The sequence below is a fragment of the Diaphorina citri genome, unplaced genomic scaffold, assembly GCF_000475195.1.
Source record: "Diaphorina citri unplaced genomic scaffold, Diaci psyllid genome assembly version 1.1 scaffold90, whole genome shotgun sequence".
NCBI lineage: Eukaryota > Metazoa > Arthropoda > Insecta > Hemiptera > Psyllidae > Diaphorina > Diaphorina citri.
This window is the reverse complement of record NW_007377527.1, coordinates 267,602-289,720: the sequence shown is the minus strand read 5'-3', so window position 1 is coordinate 289,720 and position 22,119 is coordinate 267,602. Positions and strand designations below refer to the sequence as shown.

Below are 22,119 nucleotides of genomic sequence, written 5' to 3'. Positions count from 1 at the left end.
CGCATTGTTTCAGTGCCATCTATCAATCCTCTTCAAAAATAATTAGGTATTATAGGTAACAACAATAATGCAGAAAAATAAACCCCCTTTAAAATCAGCACAACCCCTTCATTATTTCCGATGCTTTTTCTTCTTAATTTCAATCCCATCAAATTCTGATTTCTAGTTCTGATCAAGGGCATTCTCAAAATTTCAGGTGTTACCATATGTATGTGTTTCTTCTTAATTTCAATCCCATCAAGTTCTGATTTCTAGTTGTGATCAAGGGCATTCTCAAAATTTCAGGTGTTACCATATGTATGTGTACTAACATTCCTGCTGAAGAATTTGTAGAAACATGGATGGCATATGCACTCTCAAATTTAGATGGAGCTGACCCTACTATTGAATACATTAATCAGTTTGAACGTAAAGAATTAAAGACTTACACCAGTCAGACACAGACCAAAAAACCACTGTCAAAGACTGAAACCACTCCTGTCATCTATAATAGAGCAGATAGCAATGCCCCTAGCAGAGGAGATACAAGTTCAATGGATGTGCTGGATGTATATGCTACCACACCAAAGGTAAGTCATGAGATATTGCAAAGAACAGAAAGTTTAGATATTAGTTTTGGTTTTGACTTCTTGCATGTCTTTGTTTATTATTTTTCCTCTGTCCCTAATGTGTACATCTATGAGTTGACTTGGTAAAATTCTATCTCACTCAATGATGACTATTGATGACAGTTGCTAAGATAATTAGATAATAATTCTACCTATAAAACATGATTGTAATTGATGACCCTGAAAAGAAAGTAGGTCAGGTAGATAAATGAAAATTGAGAAAATTCTCTATTATTTCAAATTTCTTGACCTTCTGAAAAGGGAAGTTTAATTAATGTTGAAAATGGTCTTGAATAAAAAAACACTTGTTGCGTACAGAACACAGAACATTGCCGGTGTTTGTTCCTCTGCCAATGAAGTGTTTGGTGTTTTTCAATAGATTTAAATTTTAATTAATGTTGAAAATGGTCTTGAATAAAAAAACACTTGTTGCGTACAGAACACAGAACATTGCCGGCATAATGAGAAACTTGTTCAATATACCGAACCCTCGTGGTGAGTTTTTCCCTTGAGATACCTTTGCTTTTTTAACGCTTTCGTGTTTTTATTCTCTTCTATTTTAATATTCGAATGTGTCATTTTTTTTTTTCTTTAATAATGGTAAAAAAATGGTGACGTTCTAGAGAGCTTTGAAAATATGCTTGAATGGAAGAGAGTGGGGAACCTAACAAATACTATTGAAATGAATGAAATGGAATTTGAAGGCATTATGGAGGCATTAAATGACAATTATTATTAGTTAGATGGTATTTTTTTCTTTTAGAATTTTGATGGAGAGAACTGTAACTGCCTAGAGGTCTTACCATCCCACTGAAAAGAGAAAGAACACAGAATAGGAGATAGCCAACTGTTCCAAGAACAAACTATCTTTTCAGGATGAAATACACTCCAGGCGGGAATTATTAAACCCATGACCTAGCTCTTACAAGGCAGATGCACTATGCTACAAGCTAATTAGGGTGGCAAGTGACATTTTAATGAACTTGAAATTTATTTAATTACGCCATCATATAAGTAAGTCATATCTGTGTCCGATTTCATGTCATAAGCAATCTTTTGCAGACTTGTAAATATTTAAAATTTTCTAAACCATCTTGAAAGCTATTAAATACATTTGTAAACCATCCTTGAAAGCTAATCCTCACTTATGTTGAGGCTTGTCTGTTATATAAGTATTTGCTATCTGTGGTTCACAGACAGACATGAACAAAGGTGTACTTAAATATTGTGATTTTCTTGGTGTGGTGTTGCTGTTTTAGACAAGGACCGTAGGCTCTGGTGGAGGCTGAAAATCCAAATAATAAATTAAAGTTTTATGTGTTCTTCAGTAGAAACTTGCATGTACAATCCATTTGTGAAATAAAATATGCATTTCTATTAACCCATCTTATCACAGGGCTTCTAGAATTAGAAATTTTATGACTTGACTCAAATTACCAAACTCTTGATCCTAAATCCAATGCATTAACCCCTGGTTTTGCTCTTGGCGAGTTTGGGTTTAGTGCACAGTCCAATTTCTTCATCTCTCTGTGACTAGATCCATACTCGTCTATAGCGAATGTTTGTGTAGTTTCTAGGGTCTGGATGTTTGGGAGAACCCTAGAATGCTGGAGTATTTGGGGGTCTTAAATGTTGGAGAACCCTCAAAGGTGAGTAAGTACTGATTGTTCTTGTGTTTTTCTGTGTGCATGACGTCTGTATTAACTGCTTCAAACTTTTTGATAGTGTGAAGTTTGAATGTATTTATTTTTTTTAAAGATTCTTGTCGAAAAATCGCTTTTTTTACTCACGGGAAACATCAACGAATATTTCCACCCATTTCCCTATTTTGAAAATTTAGACTGTTGGCAATACTTTTCCTATTCATTTTATACCTACGTTCTCAATACCTACATAATGTAATAGAAAGTAAAAACGTACATAAACATGAGAAAATGATGTGTAGTAACTAGTAACATGATAATGAAATTAATAGAAGGAAGTTGATAATGACGAAATTTTGTCGGTTAGTGTTTGAAATAATACAACTAACCTCTTTGGTCTCCTTGTTTGTGATGTTTCTTACCTACTCGTACTTAGATTTGGAATGAAAAATTATCTGAGTTGCTTCCCACTGAAGAGATGTAAAGTTGTGTTCCGTTAGAGTTGCTATCTGAAGTAGATAAATGAATAGGTGTGAGTATTATCTGAGTTGCTTCCCACTGAAGAGATGTAAAGTTGTGTTCCGTTAGAGTTGCTATCTGAAGTAGATAAATGAATAGGTGTGAGTACATGATTTTAATCATGAATGAGGCCGAGCTCTTGTTTTCCGCTCCCTCTTCACATTTGCCTACAGTCAAAGGCAAAACCTGAGATCTGTTCTCAGCTACTTTGAACTTTTTCTCGAATCACTTGTTAAATGGCATATTTCCCCTCTTACTAGATTTGCCAATCGGAGAGGCGAAGTAGGAAATCGTTGACCCCCTCCTCTCCTCTCTTCCCGCGTTGTTTGATTTCGGTGATTTCCGCCTTCAAACGATTTCAGCCGAATCATTTTAAGAATGAGGTTTTGAAAAAAATTAAAATCAAAAAAATTATTTCTGAGGATTCGGAAGGTGAGCTAGAACGTGTGTCAGTCAATTTTCTGTGTAAGATTTCTGATTTATTTCCTCATTCAGTTCATCTAGCAATTTATTCCTTGTAAAAAAAGAACATGTTTGATTTCGGTGATTTCCGCCTTCAAACGATTTCAGCCGAATCATTTTAAGAATGAGGTTTTGAAAAAAATTAAAATCAAAAAAAATTATTTCTAAGGATTCGGAAAGTGAGGTAGAACGTGTGTCAGTCAATTTTCTGTGTAAGATTTCTGATTTATTTCCTCATTCAGTTCATCTAGCAATTTATTTCTTGTAAAAAAAAGAACGTTGGTTACCTACTTCTCAGTAAAACGACCCAAGTCCAACTTTTTTGTGCAAATTTACATGGATTGAGATTTTTTTTTTGTCTTGTCTTAAAAAAGAACGTTGGTTACCTACTTCTCAGTAAAACGACCCAAGTCCAACTTTTTTGTGCAAATTTACATGGATTGAGATTTTTTTTTGTCTTGTCTTGAAGAACATGTGTTGAATGAGTTGAATCATGGATTTGACTGAGTCCGGAAAATTCGTGTCATTAGAATAAATTTGAATTTTCCAATCGATAAGTACTGTAAAGGATTCTAGAAAATAACATTTTTCGTGGATGAACTGTTTTTGTGGTACATACTAGGTACCTATGTATGTAAGAAAAAGGTGTTTGAATGGTTAAGCGTCGTTTTAGTACCTTTACAACTTTACATCATCTTTGAAAACCTTTGCCAAATCCTCATTAAGAAAAACACTTAGCACTTGCGATCTATATGTTAAGTTAAACCATTAAGTCGTTCGCATGCGACGATTTACTTGTAGTACCACAACAAAACAACAACAACAACAACAACAACAACAACAACAACAACAACAACAACAACAACAACAACAACAACAACAACAACACCAACAACAATACCAACACCAACACCACCACCAACAACAACAACAACAATAACAACAACAACAACAACAACAACAACAACAACAACAACAACAACAACAACAACAACAACAACAACAACAACAACAGACAACAACAACAACAACAACAACAACAACAACAACAACAACAACAACAACAACAACAACAACAACAACAACAACAACGAAATGAATATACCAATGGGGTGACCGGGTTTGCAATAATTGCAATCCAACAGTCTCTGGCGTGCAGATAGCTGTCGGCCATTTTATAAAAGTGCCCACTGCCCAGACTAGATTAACCCCTGATTAGATCGAGGGTACTGAGTTGATTTTGGTCCGTGTCATTTGTTTTCGATGGAATCAGTGGTAGCTCTATTCACCACACTCAAAAAGTTCCGAGAATACGCTTATTATTTTCTTTCGGAATCTGAAATGATTTCCCCTATTCTGAAGCTCAAATTCCAACGCTTAATTTGCAATTTTTGAGGAGACACCATCTTGGATTTGCAGATTTTGCAGTGGCTTAGTACAGTTTCTACCACGCCACCTAGTGGTTAAACTAATTCCCTATTTTCCTTTAAATGTCTTGTCTTGAAGAAAGAAATCTTATGTAAAGAATCCGCCATTGAAGATTGGAAGCGTTTCTTGTGGAGAAAAGTGGCCGTGTAAAAAACCAAGCTCGTTTCTTGGCTTACCATCCTCCGGGCATTAATTTTTCATGTGAATCTTGTGTTTGTTCCTCTGCCAATGAAGTGTTTGGTGTTTTTCAATAGATTTAAATTTTAATTAATGTTGAAAATGGTCTTGAATAAAAAAAACACTTGTTGCGTACAGAACATTGCCGGCATAAGCATAATGAGAAACTTGTTGAATATACCGAACCCTCGTGGTGAGTTTTTCCCTTGAGATACCTTTGCTTTTTTAACGCCTTCGTGTTTTTACTCTCTTCTATTTTAATATTCGAATGTGTCATTTTTTTTTTTTTTTTCTTAATAATGGTAAAAAAATGGTGACGTTCTAGAGAGCTTTGAAAATATGCTTAAATGGAAGAGAGTGGGGAACCTAACAAATACCTACTATTCAGGGCAAATAGGCTTCAGAAGTGGAGAAATCGTTACGGATTCCCTAGGAATTTTGTCACCGTTTTTAATGGTGTGGTCTGATGTTCAAGTCGTTGTAGGCTGTTATGTTGTTTGGAATCTTTCTGACGAAAGGGTTAAGAGAGAATAGAGAGGTCAACTAAAAGTTTTTGCATGGGCGTCGAGTTCGTCGAACAAAAACTGTACTGATGTACTCTCTAGAGCAGTGATTCCCAACCTGCGGCCCTTGGGAGCTGTAATGGCAGCTAAATATGACCAAATCCAGATACAAAGCAGACTTGACAGTAGAGAGTTTTTTCAAGCAAAATAAGCGTCCCTTTGATTGAACTTTTTAACGTTAATTGGAGGCATTAAATGACAATTATTATTAGTTAGATGGTATTTTTTTCTTTTAGAATTTTGATGGAGAGAACTGTAACTGCCTAGAGGTCTCACAGTCTCACCATCCCACTGAAAAGAAAAAGAACACAGAATAGGAGATAGCCAACTGCTCCAAGAACAAACTATCTTTTCAGGATGAAATTCACTCCAGGCGGGAATTATTAAACCCATGACCTAGCTCTTACAAGGCAGATGCACTATGCTACAAGCTAATTAGGGTGGCAAGTGACATTTTAATGAACTTGAAATTTTTTTAATCACGCCATCATATAAGTAAGTCATATCTGTGTCCAATTTCATGTCATAAGCAATCTTTTGCAGACTTGTAAATATTTAAAATTTTCTAAACCATCTTGAAAGCTATTAAATACATTTGTAAACCATCCTTGAAAGCTAATCCTCACTTATGTTGAGGCTTGGCTGTTATATAAGTATTTGCTATCTGTGGTTCACAGACAGACATGAACAAAGGTGTACTTAAATATTGTTATTTTCTTGGTGTGGTGTTGCTGTTTTAGACAAGGACCGTAGGCTCTGGTGGAGGCTGAAAATTCTAATAATAAATTAAAGTTTTATGTGTTCTTCAGTGGAAACTTGCATGTACAATCCATTTGTGAAATAAAATATGCATTTCTATTAACCTATCTTTTCACAGGGCTTCTAGAATTAGAAATTTTATGACTTGACTCAAATTGCCAACCTCTCAATCCTAAATCCAATGCATTAACCACTGAGGTTGGCAGGTATCTACAGTAATGTGCCATTATGCATTAGGTTGTCGTTATGTACCGGGTTGAGATGAGCTCAGACTAGGTGAGATAGGACATTGTTTCTACAGTTTGGAATGGGAGTGATAACTGAAAAACAAGGCAAGTTTACCAACCTTGCCTTCCCCAACCCGGTACATAACCACAACCTTATTGTCAGGTTTCCTTTTCAATCTTGATCCTCTGTCTTTCTTGAGTAAATTTTCATTCCCATTAATGATATGTGACACTAACTACTTACTTGTACAAAGCTAAGTTCTTTGCATTAATTACCATTGTAAGGTTCCATTTATGTATTTATTCTCTTTATCAATTTTTACAAAGTGTGAAAAGTATTCAGTAATTGCACCCCAGTCTAACAGATTGTAGGCACTTAGCCAACAGTGTCAGTTTCATGCTAAAACAATTTGTAGAGAAGTCTGGGGTGATAAGAGATTCCTTAGCAAATTGATAAGCTAGTTATTGTCATTCATTCTTTTTGTGTGTTCAGTTTAATGATATTCCCATAATGATTGTCTTCCTGTTTGCCATTAATCTTTAATTGAATTTTGATGGGTAGGTAGGTAATTTGGTCCCAGAGGTCATGCTAAAACAATTTGTAGAGAAGTCTGGGGTGATAAGAGATTCCTTAGCAAATTGATAAGCTAGTTATTGTCATTCATTCTTTTTTGTGTGTTCAGTTTAATGATATTCCCATAATGATTGTCTTCCTGTTTGCCATTAATGTTTAATTGAATTTTGATGGGTAGGTAGGTAATTTGGTCCCAGAGAAAATAATTATGTGAGAAAGGGTTTCTGGGATGCTGTCCAATTTCAGGCTTTTAGGTGATGCTTCTCCAGAATCAAATGAGAATTGTTGGGTGAAGGTTTAGTACACTTGTTTTTATGGAAAGGTGACTAGATCCACACTCAACAATGCTTGTGTTGACCAAACATCTCAATGCTGCTTCTGCAATATCAAACTTTTTGACCTCTTGATCAATGCTTGAGAGAAGGCTATTGGCCCACCAAATAAGAATCTTTCACTGTACATTACTTTTAAGTACTTCTAGAAACATAGTAAGTACTGGAAGGTGCCTTCACCTGGAATCAGGGAAAGACTTTCATACTTGTATTCTTATCTATCTTTTAGGGGTCTAAACAAGGTACCTACATGGGTACAAAGTACTTTGAAGAGAGGAGAAACAGATTCAATCTTTAGGGGAAAAAGTTGGTCTTGGTCTCCCTTGCATGTAATCAACAGATATATTTTCATTTTGGTCCTGAGATCACTATGAATACCAAATACGTATTGTTTGGGTTCATCTCTCAATCATTGTTCATTGGGTCCAAAATTGATATTATTGCGTGAAGATTCAGGGTGTGAACATCAACAGTATGTACACAGGACATGCAGGCCCATCCCATGCCACAGCCAGACCTCCACCTGTACAAATGAACATCTCAAGAATGGAGGGACCAGCTGCCCCATGTGTACCTCCCAACACAAATCCTCTCCCTAACTTTCCATTTGGTGACATTAGTCAAGAGATGAGTGGAATGGGAGGAAATGATATGAGTATCAGTGCTCTGTACTTGCATGAGTTACATCATAGACATGCTGGTACTAGTGGTGTTGACATGTCCTCATTATTCAGAAGTAGAAGTCAACCTCAGGAGAGGACTCCTTTGTTACATCAAGATAAACATTCTTGATAAATGTAAAACTGTAATGAAAACTTGTACAATTAGAATTATGTTACTCTAAAATGGATATTTCTTGGGCTTTGTTTAACCCAATAAATCAATAGTTTGTCCAGGAAAAATAAAATAGGTCATTTTTGTGCTGAATACAGTCACCAGTTGACATCTATTTAGGTACCTAAATTATCAAACAAGCCAAGTAAAATAGGATCTTAGCTACAAGCTGATTATTTTTTTCCCCTCAACATATTGGTTTGCAAAGGTTCAATCAAATAATTGGGTTGAATTTGTAGGTATATGTACCTAAGCAGGTGCCTATATTGTACACAATCAGCTTTATTTGAATCTACCAACCACAACCAACTTTTTTAATCTTTGGTATGGATACAGAAAACATTTTCACTGTAATATTCTTTAGGTTAGGCAAGAATGTGTTTTCATCAATTTCTTAAAAATAAGCTTAACTCAAAATGTTACTTTAACTTTGGAAGATTCTGATCTTTCAAACCCATGTAAATATTTTTATTGCCTACTTTATTATTTTTTACTATTTCAAACTCCTTTGTTACATCAAGATAAACATTCTTGATAAATGTAAAACTGTAATGAAAACTTGTACAATTAGAATTATGTTACTCTAAAATAGATATTTCTTGGGCTTTGTTTAACCCAATAAATCAATAGTTTGTCCAGGAAAAATATAATAGGTCATTTTTGTGCTGAATACAGTCACCAGTTGACATCTATTTAGGTACATAAATTATCAAACAAGCCAAGTAAAATAGGATCTTAGCTACAAGCTGATTATTTTTTCCCCCTCAACATATTGGTTTGCAAAGGTTCAATCAAATAATTGGGTTGAATTTGTAGGTGGATTTTAATCATGAATGAGGCCGAGCTCTTGTTTTCCGCTCCCTCTTCACATTTGCCTACAGTCAAAGGCAAAACCTGAGATCTGTTCCCAGCTACTTTGAACTTTTTCTCGAATCCGATTTTTTGAGAGCCAATGGCAATCAGATACAAAGAAAGTTACTCATTTGGAAGTTCACTGTAGTTTAACCTTTTTTTTTTCGGTAGGCTGGATTTGGTCTACCAGAAATACGGGAATGAGAAAAAAAATTTCGAATCCAGCGTTCTATTTCTTTGTAAGTAGGTATTCTGAATACATATTTTATTGTTAGGTATTATATTATTTTTATTTATCTTGGATCTTGAAGTTTTTGAAATTTATTCCTGATATTTTCAATCGGATTTTGTTGTTTGCTGAAGACATTAATTTCTTGTTTTTGGATCCATTGTTCTTTTACCTTTGGCTGGTTTTCTGATTTCCCCGTCGATTTCGATTTGGTTTGGTTCTTTCGAAGGTTTTTTTTTCTGTCGGATTCGGTCCTCTTGTTTTCTTCTTCAAATTTTGAATTGGTTGTCATCTTTGACCAGGTATTGAAAAATCGCAAAGGTTTTTAGTATTATTTCTTTGTACCTTTCTTTAGCACTAATTTGATACGGTGATTCTTTGTTTGGGGTTTAAACAAGCACTTCCCAGTTCGTTCCCAGCGTCTTTCCTACCAAGGCAGGTGGGGAAAAACTTGGGAGTACCTACTCATGATTATGTTACCTACTATGTACTATGGTTTAGGACGGGGAAATCATATTTCAAAACTCCGTGTACCTAGGTATTGATGGAATGTTGGTTTACGTAGGTAACTCGAGTGTTGAGTCATGTGATTTTCTCGCAGTTCCTCTGACCATAACATTCCCCTGAGTCATGTTATTATGTGTTGAATGAGTTGAATCATGGATTTGACTGAGTCCGGAAAATTCGTGTCATTAGAATAAATTTGAATTTTCCAATCGATAAGTACTGTAAAGGATTCTAGAAAATAACATTTTTCGTGGATGAACTGTTTTTGTGGTACATACTAGGTACCTATGTATGTAAGAAAAAGGTGTTTGAATGGTTAAGCGTCGTTTTAGTACCTTTACAACTTTACATCAACTTTGGCAAACCTTTGCCAAACTTCATTAAGAAAAACACTTAGCACTCTTGCGATCTTCTAATATGTTAAACCAGTGTTTCCAACCTTTTTCTCTAAGATCGCCCCCTTTCAGAATTTGGACAAATTTTCGGAAATGTTATTCCCCCCCCCCCCCAACATAAATACTAATGATTAAGATTTCCAAACGCAAAAAAAGACAGACAACCTACTTACATTTTTGCCCCTAGATAGCCATCGCCCCCTTTATCGCTCCTTTTATTGATCGCCCCCCTTATCGCCCCCTAAGGCTTCATCGCCCCCATGAAAATCTCCATCGCCCCCCAGGGGGCGATATCGCCCAGGTTGGGAAACACTGTGTTAAACCATTAAGTCGTTCGCATGCGACGATTTACTTGTAGTACCACAACAAAGACAACAACAACGAAATGAATATACCAATGCGGTGACCGGGTTTGCAATAATTGCAATCCAACAGTCTCTGGCGTGCAGATAGCTGTCGGCCATTTTATAAAAGTGCCCAGACTAGATTAACCCCTGATTAGATCGAGAGCACTGAGTTGATTTTGGTCCGTTTCATTTGTTTTCGATGGAATCAGTGGTAGCTCTATTCACCATACTCAAAAAGTTCCGAGAATATGCTTATTATTTTCTTTCGGAATCTGAAATGATTTCCCCTATTCTGAAGCTCAAATCCCAACGCTTGATTTGCAATTTTTGAGGAGACGCCATCTTGGATTTGGAGTGGTTTAGTACAGTTTCTACCACGCCACCTAATGGTTAAACTAATTCCCTATTTTCCTTTAAAACAGGGCAAATAGGCTTCAGAAGTGGAGAAATCGTTACGGATTCCCTAGGAATTTTGTCACCGTTTTTAATGGTGTGGTCTGATGTTCCGTTGTAGGCTGTTATGTTGTTTGGAATCTTTCTGACGAAAGGGTTAAGAGAAAATAGAGAGGTCAACTAAAAGTTTTTGCATGGGCGTCGAGTTCGTCGAACAAAAACTGTACTGATGTACTCTCTAGAGCAGAGATTCCCAACCTGCGGCCCCTCAAACTCCTCTGTGTGGCCCTTGGGAGCTTTAATGGCAGCTAAATATGACCAAATCCAGATACAAAGCAGACTTGACAGTAGAGAGTTTTTTCAAGCAAAATTAGCGTCCCTTTGATTGAACTTTTTAACGTTAATTGAAATACTGCACATGAAGAAATGAGTTTTCGTCAAATAAGTTAATAAGTTCAGTTAACTGGACGCCAATTTTGGTTGCAAAAACTCTCCTGTGCCTGACTTAGTTCTTCTGCTATCAAGAGGGACCATTATCATTCGTTGAGTGGCTACAGAATTTAAATGAGAGCCATTCTCACTTATAGGGCTTCAGACTTTTAAGAGAGCTATTCACACTTATCGGGCTGCAGACTTTAAATGAGAGCTATTCACATCTTATCGGCCTCCGATTCTCATTAATTGTCAGCAGCCACTATTTTAGAACAGTGTCTTGTGGCCCACGGCAGAAAAAGGTTGAGAATGGCTGCTCTGTAGCTACAGTACTCTCTACTGTCTACTCAGTCAGACGATGCCATTAGTACCGTTATGTTACAAGCACTACAGAGACCTGAGGATGTATACCTGTATTTCATTGTCAAAGTTAACGTACTGCTCTGTGTACTGATGTACTCTGAGGATTGTGAATACTCCATGTACCTTCGGTCTTCAATAGGGAATAAGTATTAGTGCTTTATTTAGACTCAGCTTAGAACAAGTTGTTCCATTATACCAACAGTTTGAGTACGCATTGTGAGCGAGTTGTACGGTTTTGGGCTTCGAACTGAAGAATTTTGGTGTGGTTATGGGACTTTCCTCTTCGTTAGGATGAACCACCTATTTCTAACCGGGACAGAAATGTCCACACTAACTCCGATTCCTTCTGATAGATTAGGTTATAGGTTTACCTGTACGTACTTCTCCTTTCATTAAACCTTATCCCATTTTTATATGGGGTCGGCAATCTCCTGCAAGTACATTATACAGATGCACTGTCGTTGAGGAAATCATCAATCAAAGTTGAGGAAATGATCAATGAAGTCAGATTATTATTATTTTTATTTTATTTTTTTAAAGGAAAAAAAAAGAGGGAAACTTCGCGGATTTCGGTTGATGCTTCTAATGATTTGAGCTATTGGACTTGATTAGTTACTCGCAATTTGAGCAAGGGGACTTGAAGTCTTCAACCGGTTACACCTTCCAGGAGCCTGCTCATTCTCATATTATATTTTCTCTATCGAATACATGGAATTCTTTCACATCCTCATCCATTGGTAACATGCCGCCTTCCTAACCGCATATTACCTTCACTTCCTTTTGGCGATAGAATTGAAATGTTTGGAAGCAACATGAGCAAGCAGGTAGGCCGGATGTGACTGAGTGCAGAACAAGAGAGAGGAACATCCATGATGTTTTATACCTCCCCCTACCTGGTATGAATGTGTTTTTACTGGAAATTAACATGGAAATTCCAACGTTATAAAGCAACATAACGTAGAAATCATGATGCTTTGCTTGTATTTTGTTTTATAACTTTAAAATGGGTATACCTAAAAAACTGATTACACAAAATTCAACTGATTGGCCATAAGGAGTACGAAAATGAGCTGACTGACCATAAGGCAATATGCAAAACGGCGGTTTACATCGTTTGGCGAAAGAAAATTTCGGAAAAGTCGTACCATTTTCCAGTAGAATTAACATGGAAATTCCAACGTTATAAAGCAACATAACGTAGAAATCATGATGCTTTGCTTGTATTTTGTTTTATAACTTTAAAATGGTTTGATAGCGACGCATAAAACCTGTTGCTAAAGGGAACACGGAAAGTGGCGTTTGTTTTCTAATGCCATACGGTTTCTCGTTTATTCAACAGTGGAAAATAGAGATGGTTTGGTCAGTCCAAGTTTTTCCTCGTTATTAGTCAGAGGAGAAAATGATGTATTTAGTAGGTTTGAGATTGCCTTGTTCAAAATTCAGTACTGCCATTTGTTCGGTGCCTATACTAAACACTCAAGATGATCTTCCTCTGCGTTATTTTATTTTAATCATTGTTTTTCAAAGAGGTACTTAAATCAAATTTTCTTTCTTTATCCAGGCTTAAAAAGAAATGGTTGAATCAACTACTTTGTATTCAAAGTTTTGCTGCACATTTTGAACAGAAATATCTCGTTAGTATGGAAGTTCCATGATATTTTTGTCTGCATCTCTGACTCATGTAATAACTCATGGCGATATGGCGAACTGGAAGTCATGGAGAATAATATAATAGCGCGAAAACAAAATAACCATACAGATTTGACTTCTCAGATAAGTTGGGTTCTCTGTTCTCCAACACAATGTAACCTTGATACTTGATATTATAGTCTGCTACTCTGCTAGCTCTCACGGGCAACACCAATCTTACCTGGTGCCTTGGGTCTCTTCTCGCGAACAACGTCCGTTTTGGGTATCTCGTCTCTTGTTTTCCCTCCAATTCTATACCAATACCTATTACCTGAGTTCCTAATAGCTCTGTTGAATGTTATAGACTAGGTTTAACGAGGTCAGCACAGGTCTTCAACTATTTTCGTTGAGTGTCTGATGAGTCTGATGGCCGATTGGGCAGTTTTATCATGTTGGTTTCTTTAAATGACGTGTTTAAATACGGTTTGGATCGTCAGACTAGGTGCTCATCTATTGATAAATTAATAAATTCATATCATGCTTTAAATTGTTGGCACATGACTAGCTCTGCTCATCTTTTCTCTTCTCCCGAAAACCTATACTCGAAATTATGTAGTATGTATGTCCGGGCTCCGGAATATTTCAAAACCTAACATACGAATAGTACTGCCATTTCGTTCGGTGCCTATACTAAACACTCAAGATGATCTTCCTCTGCGTTATTTTATTTTAATCATTGTTTTTCAAAGAGGTAAATCAAATTTTCTTTCTTTATCTAGGCTTAAAAAGAAATGGTTGAATCAACTACTTTGTGTTCAAAGTTTTGCTGCACATTGTGAACAGAAATATCTCGTTAGTATGGAAGTTCCAAGATATTTTTGTCTGCATCTCTGACTCATGTAATAACTCATGGCGATATGGCGAACTGGAAGTCATGGAGAATAATATAATAGCGCGAAAACAAAATAACCATACAGATTTGACTTCTCAGATAAGTTGGGTTCTCTGTTCTCCAACACAATGTAACCTTGATACTTGATATTATAGTCTGCTACTCTGCTAGCTCTCACGGGCAACACCAATCTTACCTGGTGCCTTGGGTCTCTTCTCGCGAACAACGTCCGTTTTGGGTATCTCGTCTCTTGTTTTCCCTCCAATTCTATACCAATACCTATTACCTGAGTTCCTAATAGCTCTGTTGAATGTTATAGACTAGGTTTAACGAGGTCAGCACAGGTCTTTAACTATTTTCGTTGAGTGTCTGATGGCCGATTGGGCAGTTTTATCATGTTGGTTTGTATAAATGACGTGTTTAAATACGGTTTGGATCGTCAGGTGCTCATCTATTGATAAATTAATAAATTCATATCATGCTTTAAATTGTTGGCACATGACTAGTTCTGCTCATCTTTTCTCTTCTCCCGAAAACCTTTACTCGAAGTTATGTAGTATGTATGTCCGGGCTCCGGAATACTTCAAAACCTAACATACGAATATAAGAAGTTAAAACCGCCTGCCCTACGAAGTGAAGCTTTTCACATCTCTCGCCCAATGTCCACCAAGGCACAGAGCTCAGTCTTCTTATGTTCATTTTCTCTTGCTTATGAGTCTCTAGCTTAGAAAAACTCCGAGATGGTTGTTGAATGTGGTGGAGAGGAGATTCAGACATACGTTGCCCGAGCGAGGCCACAGAACTCTTTGTCCTTGATTTTTTATGTATGACCCTTAGCTCTACCCCTACCTTGGATACCTTCGCTTGGGGAATACATCATTATTATTACCTGTTGTTCTCGAGTTTTTGTGACGCCGAGCTCTCGCTTGGTAGTTTCTTAGCTTTGGTTCACCAAGGGGTACTCGGGAGAATGCTTGGCTTCATCTGACTGGATACTTTGTTACCTGTATATCGTCAGGCCCGGTGTGTTCGGACTTCAAGAGGCCCTGTGAACCCTTGATAGATTTTAGAACATGAAGTTGTTGGATTGCTTCTAAAGTCTTGAGTTTGACTTGGACGGTCGGTTTTATTACCGTATGCAGACTCTTCTTTAGGGAAAAATGTGTTGAATGAGTTGAATCATGGATTTGACTGAGTCCGGAAAATTCGTGTCATTAGAATAAATTTGAATTTTCCAATCGATAAGTACCGTAAAGGATTCTAGAAAATAACATTTTTCGTGGATGAACTGTTTTTGTGGTACATACTAGGTACCTATGTAAGAAAAAGGTGTTTGGATGGTTAAGCGTCGTTTTAGTACCTTTACAACTTTACATCAACTTTGAAAACCTTTGCCAAATCTTCATTAAGAAAAACACTTAGCACTTGCGATCTTCTATATGTTAAGTTACCTGTATATCGTCAGGCCCGGTGTGTTCGGACTTCAAGAGGCCCTGTGAACCCTTGATAGATTTTAGAACATGAAGTTGTTGGAATTTGAAGAGAGTATTGCTTCTAAAGTCTTGAGTTTGACTTGGACGGTTGGTTTTATTACCGTATACAGACTCTTCTTTAGGGAAAATTTTCTGCCTAGTTTGTATGAATTGAAATTTTTAATTTAATAATTTATTGAATTGTAATACCTATGATAAATTAATGATTCCTAATTTCTTGGACTCATTTGTAATCTCGTGGCTATGCCAGAAAAAAATACACAACGTTTCTTCTGCACACATGAATTTAGAGGAGTTGTGAGGAAGGATTTCTTCAATATCATACATTAATGATTCCTAATTTCTTGGACTCATTTGTAATCTCGTGGCTATGCCAGAAAAAAATACACAACGTTTCTTCTGCACACATGAATTTTATTTAGAGGAGTTGTGTGGAAGGATTTCTTCAATATCATACACCAAGCAAGTAATCAAGTTACATAATAAATTGTAAAACAAGTGGGGGGATTCTGCTGGAACACATATTTAGGGGCGTAGCATTGAGGAGACTCGAGAGGACAAGTTCCCCTCGGAAATCTTGTAAGCGAGCTCTTGTTTTCCGCTCCCTCTTCACATTTGCCTACAGTCAAAGGCAAAACCTGAGATCTGTTCTCAGCTACTTTGAACTTTTTCGATTTTTTGAGAGCCAATGGCAATCAGATACAAAGAAAGTTACTTACTTACTCAGTACTCACTTGGAAGTTCACTGTAGTTTAACCTTTGTTTTTTAGGTAGGCTGGTTTTGGTCTACCAGAAATACGGGAATGAGAAAAAAAATCTCGAATCCGGCGTTCTATTTCTATGTAGGTATTCTGAATACACATTTTATTGTTAGGTATTATATTATTTTTTATCTTGGATCTTGAAGTTTTTGAAATTTATGCCTGATATTTTAAATCGGATTTTGTTGTTTGCTGAAGACATTAATTTCTTGTTTTTGGATCCATTGTTCTTTTACCTTAGGCTGGTTTTCTGAGGTTTAATACTTTCGATTTGGTTTAGTTCTTTCGAACGTTTTTTTTTCTGTCGGATTCGGTCCTCTTGTTTTCTTCTTCAAATTTTGAATTGGTTGTCATCTTTGACCAGGTATTGAAAAATCGCAAAGGTTTTTAGTATTATTTCTTTGTACCTTTCTTTAGCACTAATTTGATACGGTGATTCTTTGTTTGGGGTTTAAACAAGCACTTCCCAGTTCGTTCCCAGCGTCTTTCCTACCAAGGCAGGTGAGGAAAAACTTGGGAGTACCTACTCATGATTATGTTACCTACTGAATCAAGTTACATAATAAATTGTAAAACAAGTGGGGGGATTCTGCTGGAACACATATTTAGGGGCGTAGCATTGAGGAGACTCGAGAGTACAAGTTCCCCTCGGAAATCTTGTAAGAAAAATACGAAGGGGGGCACCGAGAAATCAAAGGGGAGCTCGTTAGATCAGTGACGAATCAAGACTGTCTCCCTTGACTCCCTCCTTGGACATGAATTCGACCATGTCATGCCATGCTATGTACGGAAAGCATTGAGTTGAATTCAATATTGTATTCTCAAATGATTGCACGAGGGTCTTTGTGTCGTTAATTAAGAACATTGAGCTCATTCATATGGGAGCTGAGAAAAAGTAGTTTCATTTAATACTAATTGTGACAATCAGTGGCGGTTGTCAGGCTATGTTGAAGCATCTCTACCTCCCACGATGAATATTAGAAAGTCGACTCCCCTTTATTTTTCTGAATAAGTCAGTTCACCCTATCCACTTTCAAAAGTCCGGCGTCTTTTTGCAATTACTTGTAAGCTTTACGTTCGCCTAGGGTAGACTAACTATGGATATGAAGTTAGTTTCTAAGAACAGGGCTACTCCACTGCCACGAGTAATATGTAGAGTTGTAGACTGAACACTTCTCTGATAAGAAAGAGGTGATAAACCCTTGTCTTTGTACTTGGTAAGCCTAATGTAGGTTTTATTGTAGGTGGTTGACGCAATGGCGGAGAGAGGCATGGAAAGAGTCTCGGTCCATATGTAAGCACTGAGCTAAGAGATATGGAGAAAAATAATGAAAACAAGAAAAAAAAATATATTAAAAAGTTAGAACTTTCAAGGGTATACACAACACTTGGTAAAACAATTTAAAATCAATAGGGGAAAATGAAATAAAACAAAAAAAGCGATCTGTTTTCATTTTCCCCTATTGAAGAAAAAATTGTTGGAGCGATGTTTAATTAAAAAGTTAGAACTTTCAAGGGTATACACAACACTTGGTAAAACAATTTAAAATCAATAGGGGAAAATGAAATAAAACAAAAAAAAGCGATGTGTTTTCATTTTCCCCTATTGAAGAAAAAATTGTTGGAGCGATGTTTGTGTCAAGACTGGATGGAAATATCTAGAATTCTAGAGAAGTTCTTTCTTGAGTACCGACCCTCCGGCAGACAGAGACGTTTGCAAATAAAATAGCGTCGTTGTGAAATATTTGCTATGCCAGCAAGTCAGCACTCATAATCATGTGCTTGGTTAGGTACATACATAATCTTTATTAAATCACATTACATAACGTATAACAAGGATTAGAAAGAAAATTATCTGTGTAGCCCTTTCAGAAATTCTGGTGTTGGGCTACCCAAGGACTTCGGGAGAGCAAAGCTAAAGATAGATAAAGGATAAAGTATAGACGGCCTGAAACAGATTACTGGTTACACCACACACACACAACACACATTGAGGTATTTGTTCTGATAACATGGCAGCTGAAATTTGATAGCAGTGAAAGAATTCAACGGACACCTGATACGATAGCTAATGCCAGATTTTGCCGACCAGTAAATGTCAAAATCTGTTGATTGTCGTTAATCCTTTCCAAACCCATGGTTCTGAAGAAAAGTGGATGATACAATATTCCAATATAAATCTTACATATTCTTGTTACCAAGATCTTACATATCCAATGTTACCAAAATTCTTGAAATATCCACTCTAAATTGACTCCAAAATGGCTGATGGAAAATTCCAAACAGACAACATTGCCTTGGAATTTCTAGTTCCAGTCATCCCCTTGGTTTGTTTGATTATAACTTCCTATCCCTTTTCATAGACTTACTGGAAGTTCTCCACGGTCCCTCGAACCTTTTCACATAGTGGGTTGTACCTCATATAAGTATTAGTGCTTTATTTAGACTCAGCTTAGAACAAGTTGTTCCATTATACCAACAGTTTGAGTACGCATTGTGAGCGAGTTGTACAGTTTTGGGCTTCGAACTGAAGAACTTTGGTGTGGTTATGGGACTTTCCTCTTCGTTAGGATGAACCAACCACCTATTCCTAACCGGGACAGAAATGTCCACACTAACTCCGATTCCTTCTGATAGATTAGGTTTACCTGTACGTAGGTACCTCATAGGTACCCTGCTATCTCTTTTTCACATTTTTCATCACAATACTCCTGCTCTGCTGGAATCAACCAAATGTAACGTGCCCAGTTCCTGCTTTTCCGTCCAAATCCAAATGTGTGGGAAAAAGTGTCTAATTGTAGGGGTTAACTTTGATGGAATGCGAGAAGCATAGTCCTGTAATTTCCTAGGGACGGGATGTTGTTCTTTCTAGTTGACTGCGTACCTGTGTACAGTCGGAAGGCGAATTGTGTGAACTAATTTGGACTTCGAGGGGGGAGTTGAGGGACGAAGGGATTTTTTAATTAACATAATCCCGAGGCAAGTGTTTGATAGACAGGGTGTCTAATAGCCTCTGTCCAATGTCCGTTCCTAGTTCATCATCAGGCCATCAGTGATCATGACCACTTTTCAGCTCAAGTTCATCATCCTAATAAATTAGTGATGATGAAAAAAAGTTTGTCCCTCAACTCCATTTACAGTTTGACTTCTAGCTTGATAAATTCCAAGCTTCAAGCAAAAATCCTTTGAGTTTTGGAGTATTTCCTGAATTATCAAGATAAATTACATGTTGCATCTCACAATCCGATTTAAAGGTGCAACTCAGAAAAAACCTGTGTACAGTCGGAAGGCGAATTGTGTGAACTAATTTGGACTTCGAGGGGGGAGTTGAGGGACGAAGGGATTTTTTAATTAACATCATCCCGAGGCAAGTGTTTGATAGACAGGGTGTCTAATATCCCCTGTCCATTGTCCGTTCCTAGTTCATCCATCAGGCCATCAGTGATCATGATCACCTTACACCTCAAGCCCATCATCCTAATAAATGGTGAACAAAACAAAAATATCTCTTACTTATTTGTACAATGAAAGTTTATCCCCCAACTCCATTTACAGTTTGATTTCAACCTCGATAAATTCCAAGCTTCAAGCAAAAAATCCTTTGAGTTTGGGAGTATTTCCTAAATTACCAACGATTCCATACCCATAGCCTTCTTGAAGCTTGAAGTTTTTTTTTTCTTTTTTCTTTTAAATTCCAGATTCAAAGCTTCAATTAATACTTTGAAAGTACATATTTTCTAAATTACATGTTGCATCTCACAATCCGATTTAAAGGTGTAACAAAGAAAAATAAAAAATCGCAAAACAATAAATACTTAGGGCTGAAACTACGCTACGTTTAAACTTTAAAGTATCTGGGAATAACTCGAAGCATTCCTTGCAGTTTTGGACTCAGCTTGCAGTGAGTTTGGGCATCCAGTTCATTTAATCTAGTCCATTAAGTTACCCCTGCAACTCAGAAAAAAAAAAAAAAAAAAAAAAAATCACCAAGCAATAAAATGGGCTTTTCAGCCCTACGCTACGTTTAAAGTATCTGGGAATAATTCAAAGCATTCCTTGCAGTTTTGGACTCAGCTTGCAGTGAGTTTGGGCATCCAGTTTATTTAATCTAGTCCATTAAGTTACCCCCCGTTTTTGTTCCCTGATTCGCGTGGGTGATCTCCTTGTGAATTGAACCATATTCAGCATTCAGCCATCATAGAGACCTCCGTGCTTCCTCGTGATGTAGAAAAAGTTCATTGTCATCATAATTATCGTTTTGAATGTGGATTTTCGTACGGATTTTTATACGTTATTGAACAATAACGAAATATCTAAAGATGTCATTCATTCTCTGTCAATTGATCTGGATGGTTTAGTTGGTTTTGTAGATGGAAATTGTAATATTAACCACGCTTTAAAAGACATCCTGCTCACCGGTTCTAGTCTGCAAAAGAAATTAATTTGAAAATTTGCAGAGTGTTGTAGCAATAAGGCCCTCCTGCCCTTAACTTTTTCTTCACTTTGTAACATAGGTTATGGTAGTACTCGTCCTTGAGGAACCCGTTGTATCGTTTTCTCATGAACAAACCGAGCCAGTAGCTTCGCATTTTACCTTTCTGAAATGCATACGAATGCAGTAAAAGATTTAGTATCCTGCCATCCTTCGGTAAAAGTAGGATAACCAGCTGTAAAAGACTTTCATAGTGACTTGTTTCGATTTTAGTTCTATCCTAGTAGCTTATCTTCTATCTTGCCATGTTAGCATAGTGCTTAACGTGCTCCCCTAGAAAGTTTGGAGGGCACGGCTTTGAATCCCAACCGAGGAATGTTGTATGTATTGTATTTTTTTTTAAATTTATTATTATTAATATATATTTTTACCACATCCTACATACCTCATTAAGAATCTCTAAAAGAGTTAGGTAGTTTACCTCGCCTTGTAATTTCCTTCCAATTAAAAGTCGTTTGTTGTTGTCTTCATAATACAGTGCTAATGCTTAGGAACTTACTAAGCCTTTGGAAAAGTAAGTGTAGATTAGAACTCCTCGTTTGTCCTGCGCGAATGAGACTAATGGGTTCACAAAGTGAGCTTAAACTCGTTTCAAGTTTAAGCAATCACATTTTGTAGGTCCGGCCATTAAAAGGCTCTATACCCCAGCATGAGCAGTCTAAACAAGCTCTTAGTATGTAGTGTTAATGGGTCCAATAAATAAAATACTTTTTAAGAAAAGACCCTGCTTGAGTTTACGAGGTCGGTGTTTTTGTCTTTCAGATCTATTTTGACGTTCGGTTCTTTTTCCCGTATTTATACATTTTTCACGCAATTTTCCCACTTTTTCTCACTATCACAATATTAATAAATTCTTTCTTCATTCCATAGAGTGAAGACTCAGGTAATCATAGTGGCGTCGCATAACAATAACGAAATATCTAAAGATGTCATTCATTCTCTGTCAATTGATCTGGATGGTTTAGTTGGTTTTGTAGATGGAAATTGTAATAACCACGCTTTAAAAGACATCCTGCTCACCGGTGCTAGTCTGCAAAAGACATTAATATGAAAATTTGCAGAGTGTTGTAGCAATAAGGCCCTCCTGCCCTTAACTTTTTCTTCACTTTGTAACATAGGTGTAGGTACTATTTGGTGTTTTGCGCTCGGCACTTCAATCACTAAGTATAACCGATTATTGTGTCAAGTCTGAAGTAAATATCTCCCTC

General features: G+C 36.8%; 1 protein-coding gene across 1 annotated transcript in view; it reads left to right on the top strand.

Moving 5' to 3' along the window:
• The window catches only part of LOC103524283 (DNA polymerase alpha subunit B), a 37,114-nt gene that overhangs the window by 663 nt on the left and 14,332 nt on the right, over positions 1 to 22,119 (top strand). Inside the window, exon 2 of the mRNA XM_008489297.3 lies at positions 286 to 569. Coding sequence (XP_008487519.1) covers positions 286 to 569 — 284 coding nt within the window. The remainder of the gene's footprint in view (positions 1 to 285; positions 570 to 22,119) is intronic.